This window comes from Gymnodraco acuticeps, unplaced genomic scaffold (genome assembly GCF_902827175.1).
Source record: "Gymnodraco acuticeps unplaced genomic scaffold, fGymAcu1.1, whole genome shotgun sequence".
In the NCBI taxonomy this organism is placed as follows: domain Eukaryota; kingdom Metazoa; phylum Chordata; class Actinopteri; order Perciformes; family Bathydraconidae; genus Gymnodraco; species Gymnodraco acuticeps.
Genome location: NW_022989759.1, coordinates 433,016 through 446,093, shown reverse-complemented (window position 1 = coordinate 446,093; position 13,078 = coordinate 433,016). Strand labels below are relative to the sequence as shown.

The window sequence follows — 13,078 nt, the reverse complement described above, 5'->3', positions numbered from 1 at the left end:
TAAGGGAACAGCAGAAGAAGACAGGCAGGAAGTAAACACTTAAGGAACAGCAGAAGAAGACAGGCAGGAAGTAAACACTTAAGGGAAGAGCAGAAGAAGACAGGCAGGAAGTAAACACTTAAGGGACCAGCAGAAGAAGACAGGCAGGAAGTAAACACTTAAGGGACCAGCAGAGAAGACAGGCAGGAAGTAAACACTTAAGGGACCAGCAGAAGAAGACAGGCAGGAAGTAAACACTAACAGGAACCCGGTATGGGCTCTGCAGTGTTGAAGGACTGGTTAGTGGAACAGAAACTGTGAACAGAGTTGGATAGTTACAGAAAACATTGTTCAGTGCTGCTGTCAGTTTAAATCACGTTGCTGTTGTCTCAGTGCCAGCCGTTGGTTCGTGAAAAACTGACCATTTTTTTCTTAGCAGAAGAGATATGATCATTTTTAAGTCAATACAAATTCTTTCAAGTCGTTAGTTATTTAGAATGTGGCCATGTAATAATAATGTGCATCAAGGCGGTCAATAATGAAAAGAGAACACCCTTGCTGAACATTCTCCCTTACTTACAAGGGGTCTGACTCAGATATGATATTGATCAAAAGCTTATAAGCTGAAGTACTTTGCGTAACTCACCAAAACACTTGCTGAGGTTTGTCTGTTTGTCGATGAAGACTTTAGCAGAGATGACATTTCCAAAGGGCATGAACATCTGGAGCAGGTCCTGGTCTCCAAACTCCTGCGGCAGGTGGTAGATGAACAGGTTGGCACCTTCTGGACCTGCCAATAAAACAGCAGTGATAAATTAACTCATGACTGACGGGAAACCTGTGTAAACTTCATTTATTTTTCACCACCGTCCCAAACCAGTACACCGTCTACTGTGCTTCATTTTTAGGGAAAGATCTGTTCATTTTGGTTAGTACCTTCCTGTGTTATTAGATGATTATGAGGTGTAATTGTTTGAAAGGGTGATGTGAAATACTTCACTAAGGAGTTCATGCATGTAGAAGGCTAAGAAAACCTGGTCTGAATAAGAAACTGTAATCCCTCACTACAGATAGTGACTCTATCAACACAACACATGTCTCTGTTTCACAGTCAAACTTTATTAGAGCGCTGACAGATTACAATGAGAAATGCATGATGTTCTCTACAGTCATTTGAGAGGGTATCAAACAGATCATCTGTAGCTTTGAAAAACATTTCACAGCATAAATATATCAAAAACAATCTGACAAGTAAAAACGTTCCAAGAAGTACAACATATATAGGTTCTTCTGTGAGACATGGAGTACAGTCCTCACAGTAGCTGCTGATACTTTAGTTACTTTGTTTTAGAGAAGATTACTCTGAGCTACATCATCACATATCTCTTCACAACTAATGATTTCTTTTTTTCCAACAACAAGTTCCCTCCGTCAATACTGTCACCCACACACTGGGCTGTGTAGAGACTGTGTGCTGCCAGAGAGTTGGGACTCTCCCAGTGTAAAGAGCCATATAGCGAGCGACATGGCTTCTGGGCAGCTAAACACAAGACAGTCCTGAGTGGCTTTTGGGCAGCTAAACACAAGACAGTCCTGAGTGGCTTTTGGGCAGCTAAACACAAGACAGTCCTGAGTGGCTTCTGGGCAGCTAAACACAAGACAGTCCTGAGTGGCTTTTGGGCAGCTAAACACAAGACAGTCCTGAGTGGCTTCTGGGCAGCTAAACACAAGACAGTCCTGAGTGGCTTCTGAGCAGCTAAACACAAGACAGTCCTAAGTGGCTTCTGGGCAGCTAAACACAAGACAGTCCTGTGTGGCCTCTGGGCAGCTAAACACAAGACAGTCCTGAGTGGCTTCTGGGCAGCTAAACACAAGACAGTCCTGAGTGGCTTCTGAGCAGCTAAACACAAGACAGTCCTAAGTGGCTTCTGGGCAGCTAAACACAAGACAGTCCTGAGTGGCTTCTGGGCAGCTAAACACAAGACAGTCCTGAGTGGCTTCTGGGCAGCTAAACACAAGACAGTCCTGAGTGGCTTCTGGGCAGCTAAACACAAGACAGTCCTGTGTGGCTTCTGGGCAGCTAAACACAAGACAGTCCTGAGTGGCTTCTGGGCAGCTAAACACAAGACAGTCCTGAGTGGCTTCTGAGCAGCTAAACACAAGACAGTCCTGAGTGGCTTCTGGGCAGCTAAACACAAGACAGTCCTGTGTCTCTTCTGGGCAGCTAAACACAAGACAGTCCTGTGTCTCTTCTGGGCAGCTAAACACAAGACAGTCCTGAGTGGCTTCTGGGCAGCTAAACACAAGACAGTCCTGTGTGGCTTCTGGGCAGCTAAACACAAGACAGTCCTGAGTGGCTTCTGGGCAGCTAAACACAAGACAGTCCTGTGTGGCTTCTGGGCAGCTAAACACAAGACAGTCCTGAGTGGCTTCTGGGCAGCTAAACACAAGACAGTCCTGAGTGGCTTCTGGGCAGCTAAACACAAGACAGTCCTGTGTGGCTTCTGGGCAGCTAAACACAAGACAGTCCTGTGTGGCTTCTGGGCAGCTAAACACAAGACAGTCCTGTGTCTCTTCTGGGCAGCTAAACACAAGACAGTCCTGTGTGGCTTCTGGGCAGCTAAACACAAGACAGTCCTGAGTGGCTTCTGGATAGCTAAACACAAGACAGTCCTGAGTGGCTTTTGGGCAGCTAAACACAAGACAGTCCTTAGTGGCTTCTGGGCAGCTAAACACAAGACAGTCCTGAGTGGCTTCTGGGCAGCTAACACAAGACAGTCCTGAGTGGCTTTTGGGCAGCTAAACACAAGACAGTCCTGAGTGGCTTTTGGGCAGCTAAACACAAGACAGTCCTTAGTGGCTTCTGGGCAGCTAAACACAAGACAGTCCTGAGTGGCTTCTGGGCAGCTAAACACAAGACAGTCCTGAGTGGCTTCTGGGCAGCTAAACACAAGACAGTCCTGTGTCTCTTCTGGGCAGCTAAACACAAGACAGTCCTGTGTGGCTTCTGGGCAGCTAAACACAAGACAGTCCTGTGTGGCTTCTGGGCAGCTAAACACAAGACAGTCCTGAGTGGCTTCTGGGCAGCTAAACACAAGACAGTCCTTAGTGGCTTCTGGGCAGCTAAACACAAGACAGTCCTAAGTGGCTTCTGAGCAGCTAAACACAAGACAGTCCTGTGTGGCTTCTGGGCAGCTAAACACAAGACAGTCCTGAGTGGCTTCTGGGCAGCTAAACACAAGACAGTCCTGAGTGGCTTCTGGGCAGCTAAACACAAGACAGTCCTGAGTGACTTCTGGGCAGCTAAACACAAGACAGTCCTTAGTGGCTTCTGGGCAGCTAAACACAAGACAGTCCTGAGTGGCTTCTGAGCAGCTAAACACAAGACAGTCCTGTGTGGCTTCTGGGCAGCTAAACACAAGACAGTCCTGAGTGGCTTCTGGGCAGCTAAACACAAGACAGTCCTGTGTCTCTTCTGGGCAGCTAAACACAAGACAGTCCTGTGTCTCTTCTGAGCAGCTAAACACAAGACAGTCCTGTGTCTCTTCTGGGCAGCTAAACACAAGACAGTCCTGAGTGGCTTCTGGGCAGCTAAACACAAGACAGTCCTGAGTGGCTTCTGGGCAGCTAAACACAAGACAGTCCTGAGTGGCTTCTGGGCAGCTAAACACAAGACAGTCCTGTGTGGCTTCTGGGCAGCTAAACACAAGACAGTCCTGAGTGGCTTCTGGGCAGCTAAACACAAGACAGTCCTGAGTGGCTTCTGAGCAGCTAAACACAAGACAGTCCTGAGTGGCTTCTGGGCAGCTAAACACAAGACAGTCCTGTGTCTCTTCTGGGCAGCTAAACACAAGACAGTCCTGAGTGGCTTCTGGGCAGCTAAACACAAGACAGTCCTGTGTGGCTTCTGGGCAGCTAAACACAAGACAGTCCTGTGTGGCTTCTGGGCAGCTAAACACAAGACAGTCCTGTGTGGCTTCTGGGCAGCTAAACACAAGACAGTCCTGAGTGGCTTCTGGGCAGCTAAACACAAGACAGTCCTAAGTGGCTTCTGGGCAGCTAAACACAAGACAGTCCTGAGTGGCTTCTGGGCAGCTAAACACAAGACAGTCCTGTGTGGCTTCTGGGCAGCTAAACACAAGACAGTCCTGTGTGGCTTCTGGGCAGCTAAACACAAGACAGTCCTAAGTGGCTTCTGGGCAGCTAAACACAAGACAGTCCTGAGTGGCTTCTGGGCAGCTAAACACAAGACAGTCCTTAGTGGCTTCTGGGCAGCTAAACACAAGACAGTCCTGAGTGGCTTCTGAGCAGCTAAACACAAGACAGTCCTGTGTGGCTTCTGGGCAGCTAAACACAAGACAGTCCTGAGTGGCTTCTGGGCAGCTAAACACAAGACAGTCCTGTGTCTCTTCTGGGCAGCTAAACACAAGACAGTCCTGTGTGGCTTCTGGGCAGCTAAACACAAGACAGTCCTGTGTCTCTTCTGGGCAGCTAAACACAAGACAGTCCTGTGTCTCTTCTGGGCAGCTAAACACAAGACAGTCCTGTGTCTCTTCTGGGCAGCTAAACACAAGACAGTCCTGTGTCTCTTCTGGGCAGCTAAACACAAGACAGTCCTGTGTCTCTTCTGGGCAGCTAAACACAAGACAGTCCTGTGTCTCTTCTGGGCAGCTAAACACAAGACAGTCCTGTGTCTCTTCTGGGCAGCTAAACACAAGACAGTCCTGAGTGGCTTCTGGGCAGCTAAACACAAGACAGTCCTGTGTCTCTTCTAGCTGCTTTGCTTCCAGCATGTCTAAGAAACTAAGCTTTCAATTGAAAGAAAGTCATTTGCAGATGCACATTTTTCAAATATTGCCCGAGACAAGCTTTTTCAGTTTTTCCTGAGAAATCTATTTCAACTGTCTTTATTCAACAATTTTAACAATTCTCAATCTTATGCTTTTACTTTTATACATGAATCAACACAATGCATTAACTCATATACTCAAATAAAGTGTTTCAAATGTTGAAATGACACAGTTGGCAAAGTAGTGTATTGAAAATAAAGCGCCGCTTTGGTGTTAAATAAGGAGGTTTGTTTGTTTATTATCCATACATAGTAATAGTAAATAGTAGAGTTTATAGAGAGGCTTCAAACTCTGGCACAGAATACAGATGAGTGACAAAAGGAATCCCCTTTATTATAGTTTCTTGATGAAAGTCATTATTGCCTGAGTAATGTGTAGCCTAGGTAATGTGTAGCCTGTCACACAGAGTACCTACAGCCAGTTTAGCAGTGTCATTCTAAATATAGAAAATGGTTTTGGATAGAGAGAGTATGGCATGTATATGGACTTACTTTAACACACAAACAAACGTATTTGTGTATTAAGGTTAGCTCTTCTACATTCCATTCCTGTTATGGACTCAAGCTATAAGGTGGAGCAGTGACATGATGCCATGAGGCCGCGTCAGAGAAGGTGGAGACGTCTTACCGGTGCTGCGACTGTCGCCCGCTGACGCAGCAGATTTAAAACAAGACACAATGCTTAGAAGAAGGTCAACACACAACACACACACATCTGTACCAAACAACACAACTTCAAATCAAGTCAGGAGACAAGCACGGAGTATGCTCCCACCCTGTTAGCTCTCTTTCTGGAAGTATTCTCCATTCAACTCACATTTTAAATGTGGATAACTTTGAAGAATGCTCATACATTAAATCAATAGAATAGTAAATATTTCACCACTCTTTGTAAGTGGTGTAAGAAAATATTGTTGCAGTATAGTATCGCAATATTATGTTGCGTTACTGTACTGATTCTCAACAACACTATATCAAATTTGATTCAGCTTAATCTGTTTGAATGCATAACATCAAATATAACAGTTTTCCATATATTTGATTTTTGAATCAACCCCTCATGATAACCTCAGTTTAAGCCTCTACAGCCCTTTATCCCTGCAGTCCCTTCCTCTGTCACCCCCCCTCCTCTCAGCCCCCAGAACCCACCTTCCTTCTGGCTGCCTGCGGCGGACACGCTCTGCTGGGACAGCAGGCTCTGGTTGTAGAGGCTGGGCAGGGCGGCGGCAGCGTACTGCTGGATGCCGGAGTACGCCTGGCTCAGAGCCTCCATGGTGTTTCCTGAGCCGTTAGACAGAGCTCCAGAGCCCAGGCTGCCATTCAGAGCTGCCATGCCTGCATCAGGGACAGCAGCCAGAAAACAGTCAGTAACTACAGTCACTGTCCATGTTATGGATATCAATGTTTAGGTCAGTTGTGAAAATTCATAATAACAAAAATGTAATGTATAACGCAGTTTTGAGGATACTCAAAGATGCTTCACATGAATGAAATAAAAGGACTTCAAACACAGTACAGGCGCTCAGACCGGTATACCTGTGATGTTAGACAGCTAATAACAATACCAGCAGACAGTGTGGAGTCAAGTCCATATCGCTGTACTGTACTGGCAGCATACATGTACATGTGCCGGTGGAACTACGGGCAGCTAACGTTAACATCCATTCAACTGGAATTACATTCACAGGACAACCTCTACATTGCCCCCCCCCTGGCCAGCAGAGAACAAACTCACAGCTACAGAGCTTTCTGTTTTCCCCTTGCAATAACCCTGAATTATTTGTACATATTATTACTCACACTGCCTCACTGCATTTAGACTACTTTGCACACATACCTATGTTTACAGTTTCTCTCAGTAGTAGGTTGGTCTATATAGAGTGTATTCGGACTTATTTCTATTCACTCACTTTATGTTTCTTATTTTTAATATTTTAATATTTTACGTTATTCTTTGTTTAATTGAAGTGCAATGCTGCTGTAAAAAAATCAATTGACCAATCGGTGATCACTAAAGTATTTTTGATATTTATGTAATCTTTATATTAACCCTGTCTTTTTAACTTTTAGAGTTTCACATCAAGCGTACTTCCTGTCCGTGATCTAAGCAGTGCAGATGGACGGGTCCAGTGTAGGTCCGTACCTGCCAGGGAGCCCATGTTGAGGCCGGCTCCAGCCCCAGCAGCGAGGGACTGCAGGGCCCCCAGAGAGGCCATGGGGTTCAGTGAGGAGTTACTGCTGGAGGTGGGGGAGGAGCCTGCTCAGGGAACATGAACTGTTAATGTTGGAACTACACATTATACTATGTTACAGCTCAGAGATAAACATTCTCACCGCATCACTCTGACCTTTGTTATTCATAATATAAATAAATCATAAAATATCAATCTGAGAAAAGTAGAGTTTGGAAAACACAAGTTTCCTGGACTCATATGGATGTCACCTTGACTATGTAACAGTATTGTATCATGTATTATTTAATGTCATATTGTTTTACCTGAGCTTGTTAGTGCACATAGTGGGCTACTAGAGGTTGTCATGGCGCTGGAGCCTGTGGGCGTGGCCTGTGTGGCAGCTGCTGCTAAAGCAGCCAGGTTCTGCATGGCATTAAGACCTGACAAACACACACACAGATAGTTCAACATGCAGCCCCCCGTCCTGGGATCACTATCAGCAGTGTTCTCTGGAGTGTGCTGCAGTACAGGGTTGAGGCTGAAGCATCATGCTCCTTATGACACCAGGGATCAGTATTAAACACATATACATTCAATTGTACATGACGGCATGATAGTTCATATTGGACATTGTATGAAGGCATGTGTGTGAGTGTGTGTGCACCTGAAACTGGGTGCAGGTTGTTGAGAGCGTTCCCTTGGGAGGCTGACTGCTGCAGCAGCTGTAAGTAGAGCTGAAGGAGAGAAGAGAACACGCTGAGGGGACAGTGGAGTTGTAACAGGCTAGTTGTACATGTTGCAGTAACACACACTCACTGCCAGATACTGAGGCCCCAGGCTGTTGAGGCCGGTGAGGTTTCCCCACATGGAGGCAGCACTGAGCTGCTGCATCTGCTGCTGCAGCTGCTGAGCCATGCGCTTCTGCTCCTTGTCCTTCTGAGTGTCCGCAAACTTCACCACAATGGGCGATGAGCAGCCCTGAGCACACACCAAGCATATACGATGGGTTTATTTGCAACTCAAGAGCATGTCTAATAATTGATACTTTTTCAAAAGCAGTGCTGTTTTACCTCCATGGTCTGGGACTGGTGCATGGACTTGATGGCTGACTGGGCCATCTGTCTGGCTGTGAACGTCACAAATGCACAACCTGGAAGAGAGAAACAAAAGGTGTCAGAATTCTCAGTGCCTTGATTCAAAAGTGACGTTTGTACCAGCCTAGATAGCGATGTGGTATCACTTTCACCGTGTGCCCACTTTGTGGGCAAATGATGATGTTGCAACAATGCAAGATGCAGGCTTCACCTTAAGTTTGAATATGTATGTAGGAGCCATTCCCTTAGTTTGTATTCATTTATCATTTACACCATGAATTGTGTGGTGTGAATTATTGAATGAATTAGTGTGTTATTAGTGTGGTCAGGTTTGCAGCATAAAGGAGAGGTGCTGCAGCCTAGAGGCGCGGCTGATTGAAGCAACATAGTCTTTAGACCTTGCTTCGTTGGCCGCGTGTGACCACTTGGTTCCTTATTGTGTTTGTTTGTGTTTAGAATACCAAAAAGGTTTATTCAGGAAATCATTTATTTGAAAACGTTAATGTTCTGGACATTCCTTTTTTCTCAACAACACGCATCTACTTATCAATCAGCCCGAGTGCATCACAAAGAGAAGAATCAGATACATGCATATTGTGGTCACTACAATTGAGCAGGGATTCCCCTTCCTTTAATGTTGGAATCCCTTTCTCCTGAGGTCAGGCCTGATGATATACATCTACACTACATGTTATTCCACTATTCATAAACATGTCAGGATCCTCTCCTATCCTCCTGGTTCATTCTCTCAGTGTGCCAGAAGCCTAGAGTTACGTTCTGCATTGCATGAAGGCTTTCTAAACTCCAGGTGCTTACTCTTGGAGTTGTTCTGGAGTTTTGTGAGCAATCCTAATAAACCTCAATATATTTGAACCACAGACATGTTTGTGTGTCTTTTGTGGCATCATTGTTGATGAGGTTGCTGAACAACCTTGGTATAACATTCATCTTACCCACCTGTATGCTACAATTGATTGAATGTCGTTTTTGATCGTTATACAAGGTGTTTCAATAATATGTGTTTTTTATTTATGGTTGTTTTGTATGTTGTTGTGATTTGATCCCAAATAGTTACAAAAGACATTGAGAAAAAAAGAAAAGACAAATTCAACAGCAAAACATCTACATTGTCAGCAAACAGACCAATGATGTTCTTTCTTACACTTTGATCTACTTCAGATATTTATTTTGCAATGCAGCTTTCACTAGTGGCTCAATATAAGGGGCAAAGAAGGGTTCGTGGTAATGGGATCAGTTGAAGTGGCGTCGAGTCTTAAAGACTCACCCATTAGACTCATCGGTTTGAACCTAATATTTTCAGGTGACGTGTGCAAAAGTCCTGCAGTGTGGAGGGTTTGGTTACGGCTATCTTAGATGTGATGGCCCTCCTCATCAATTCATGAGGTCAAATTGGAGTTGGTCTTCAGTCTACTCATTTTCTCTTTTCTTTAGTTTGATTTCTGAGGTAAGAGTACTCTACTGTGTGTCATCAAGGCAGGTCAAGGCCCTGAGGGGGCTGTGGAGTACAACATTTGACAGGATTGCTCAAATTCCTCTATAATGAATTCATTGTGTGTGTGTGTGTGTGTGTGTGTGTGTGTGTGTGTGTGTGTGTGTGTGTGTGTGTGTGTGTGTGTGTGTGTGTGTGTGTGTGTGTGTGTGTGTGTGTGTGTGTGTGTTTAAGAGGAATATATGCCTCACCCCGGCTGAGTCCGTCGGGGCCCCTCAGTATCCGGCACTCCTCTATCTGTCCGTACGGAGAGAACATCAGCCGGATGTCGTTCTCGTTACACTTCTTGGAGATCATTCCAATAAACAGCTTTCTGTCTTCCACTGCTGTTTTCAACACAACACAACATCAAACACACCTGCTCTGTGTCAAGGTAAATGGTGCCATATTCAACATGCAGAAATGTTTTATTATGGCTTCTTTAGCAAGCCATGTTATGAACTTCAAAGCGCTCAGTTGAGGACAATGTCTTCTAATAACAGCTGAGCTCTGCAGTTCTTAAAGGATGCTTATTGGTCATTTCTAAAGACTGAAAGGTTTTGCTTGCTGTAATAATTCATCCTGTTCATCCTGAGCATAAACAGATCCGTATCAGTATGGATGCAGCTACTAAAGTCAACAGGTAGTGAGTAATAAAGGAAAGAGGAGGATGTCAAATCCTTACCATTGTTTTTCTCACTGTCAGCGGGCTTCATCTGGATTGGGTGGTGCATCTGAACAAAGGAACAAATGACACATTCATATTTATTTTGTGAAATATAGTTTCAGAGTTTCAGGGCCAGAGAGTAAAGTATGAAGAAGGCCACTTGTTCTTGACTAAATAAACACTTAAGGCCCTGTCACACTGTCCCGAAATTGACACCCGATGGACACACGAATATGGAATTGTGAATTTCGCACGAAGATGGCCCCGAACCACACACGAAGGCAACATTTACATTACATTTAAGACATACAACTGCAATGAAAGTACCAAAAACAATTGTGTTACAGTACTATGATACTGTACTGGTATCTTCAGACTTTGTTCTTTACTTTATCCGTCTTTATATGTAGAAAATATTACGTTTTCTCCGTAATGTTGTTTCCATAACAACAACAACTTCCTGTCAACTGTCCTTCAAAATAATATATTATATCCTTTTTAGTTTCACAGAACACAAATTGGGTTATTTACATAATATGTTTACATGATTTTGTTGAGCAATAAAACAACCCGATGGACACACGATAAAGGAAATGTTCAAATTCGGCTGTGATCGTAGCGACATCGGGCCATTCGTGAGGGCATCTTAAGCCTTCGTATGACCGCCGGTGGAGTTTCTCAGGCTCCGGCAGCAACTTCGTGAGCGGTGGCAAAATCTTTGGCATGCCAAAAAATTGCCGAAGGACCTTGAGAAGGTTCATTTTCGTGTTGAATTTGTGTGTCAATGTTGCCCTTCGTAAGGCCATCGTGAGGGCATCTTGTTATCATCGGTGCCATCGGGCATTCGCCCCGATCAGAGTGAGGGTGAATGCACCGATGATAACACGAAGATGACACGATTTGACAAGATGCCCTCACGATGCCTTACGAAGTTGCCGCTCACGAAGTTGCTGCCGGAGCCTGAGAAACTCCACCGGCGGTCATACGATGGCTTAAGATGCCCTCACGAATGGCCCGATGTTGCTACGATCACAGCCGAATTTGAACATTTCCTTTATCGTGTGTCCATCGGGTGTCAATTTCGGGACAGTGTGACAGGGGCTTTAACGTTTTTTCCCCACTCATTTGTTTTTAGGAAAAAAAGGACAAATAAAAGAACAAGACCATAAGCAACATTAAAGCAACTTGTTATTCCTTAAATAAAACACTTAACATCTACATTTAGTCAGTTTTCATTGTCAACACACACTTTGTAAATGTTGTTGAAACAGTGCGGTCCACAGAGAGCAGGCGTTCACTAACCCCTGGGAGAATCTTCATGTTGTGCAGTGCATTCTGGGCTTCCAGGGCTGATTTGCGAGTATAGTACGTTATGAAACAGCAGCCTGCAGGGAAGGGAAAGAGACCTGAGTTACACACTCACTGCATACTGTGTGCTTTGTGGAGGCTATGCTGGCCAGCCGTAGTGATCTTTGATCCAACAGATGTGTTCCATGTCTCGAGGCACACCCAAACCATTTGTATAGCCAAGTTAAATAAAGGCTTTTCATGTTGTAAGTTGTTTATGGCACAAATATTCACATAGCAAATATACAATTGAAAATACAGAAAAACAAATCAAAGGCAAGGAACCCCCATTTTCTGTGATTAATAAAAGAATATGTCGAGGTTTCCATTGTGTGTTAAGGATCTTTTGGGCTCCAGTTAAGCTAGTAAAACCAAGAGTTTGTTATGATGGTTTTAAGGTTATAATAGAGAAGAGACTCATTGTTCAGCATTAGGATGTTTGGGAGGCACGGTATCTGAACCCCAATGATGTCACATGCAATGTCACTTCAAATGACATGCTAGATTCCTTCAGATTGAACTGTGTGTGTTTGTGTGTTCCTAAAGGCTGACCTTTGCTCTGCGGAGGGTTCTGGCTGCGGTCTCGGAGGACATTAATCTCGTAGACGGCTCCGTAGGGCTCGAACAGCTCCCGCAGCTGCTCCTCCGACCAGGAGCGAGGGATCTGCCCCACAAACATCTTGATGGCATCAACGTCTGGCTGGTCGGGGTGATCCAGAGACCCGTTCATCTTCTTCCCACTGAAAAGACAAATGTCAGTTAGACGCAATACCATATTCCTAATAATATATTGTAACTTATAACTGCAAATATTCTCCAACAGCCTAATGGGTCAAAACAGTTGGCAGGAAAGTAGGGATGCTCATAGTGTTCTTCTTTTATGAAACTATGATGCTGAGTATTAACGTCAGATAATAATCATCACATATTCGACTCATTATTTCTATGACTTGAGTATATATCACATAGAGGCAGGTATTCATTGAGAAATATAAACAAGATTGAGGTGGTTTCTCTGTACAAACACTATGATATCTATGAATACACACAAACTGTAACATGGAGGCTAGTAGAAAAGATCTCAAATGTGATTATAACAGCAGAAGATACAACAAAGTTGGTAAGACTTTCTTTGAGTTTGATGCCACCCCCGCAGTAACATGTTGAAGTCCTCTGGACAATATACTAATCCCATATTTCTCCAGTCTTAAAGCATTAGGTTTGGCTGCTTAGTGTACAGAAAGTCATATTACACTGACATACCCATACCATGGTTATGGATAAGTAAGTATATGTGCTAGAACACGCACTAGTATATTATAACCTACATCTGCATGGCGCTGGCATAGATAAACAAAACCCTCTTATACTCTGCTGAAAAGTCCTAGAGGAAACAATGAATACAGAAAGATGATGTATGAAGAGCTGCCATCAAAAAAAGCACAGAGAGTTCAGAGGTCAAACACATTCCTGAAATGA

The 13,078-nt window shown here is 44.3% G+C and overlaps 1 protein-coding gene across 10 annotated transcripts in view; it reads right to left on the bottom strand.

Moving 5' to 3' along the window:
• Positions 1 to 13,078, bottom strand: part of celf1 (cugbp, Elav-like family member 1) — a 39,706-nt gene that overhangs the window by 4,486 nt on the left and 22,142 nt on the right. For 3 of the 10 annotated variants that reach the window (XM_034215114.1, XM_034215156.1, XM_034215142.1), the window contains 11 exons: positions 12,152 to 12,339; positions 11,555 to 11,637; positions 10,271 to 10,319; positions 9,798 to 9,932; positions 8,073 to 8,152; positions 7,819 to 7,980; positions 7,667 to 7,736; positions 7,326 to 7,442; positions 6,972 to 7,085; positions 5,978 to 6,163; positions 626 to 769 (listed from right to left, as the gene is read on the bottom strand). In XM_034215114.1, coding sequence (XP_034071005.1) covers positions 626 to 769; positions 5,978 to 6,163; positions 6,972 to 7,085; positions 7,326 to 7,442; positions 7,667 to 7,736; positions 7,819 to 7,980; positions 8,073 to 8,152; positions 9,798 to 9,932; positions 10,271 to 10,319; positions 11,555 to 11,637; positions 12,152 to 12,339 — 1,328 coding nt within the window. Of the gene's footprint in view, positions 1 to 625; positions 770 to 5,456; positions 5,478 to 5,977; positions 6,164 to 6,917; positions 7,086 to 7,325; positions 7,443 to 7,666; positions 7,737 to 7,818; positions 7,981 to 8,072; positions 8,153 to 9,797; positions 9,933 to 10,270; positions 10,320 to 11,554; positions 11,638 to 12,151; positions 12,340 to 13,078 lie in introns of all 10 variants that reach the window. The other 7 variants (XM_034215094.1, XM_034215127.1, XM_034215111.1 and 4 more) reach the window with 4 other exon arrangements.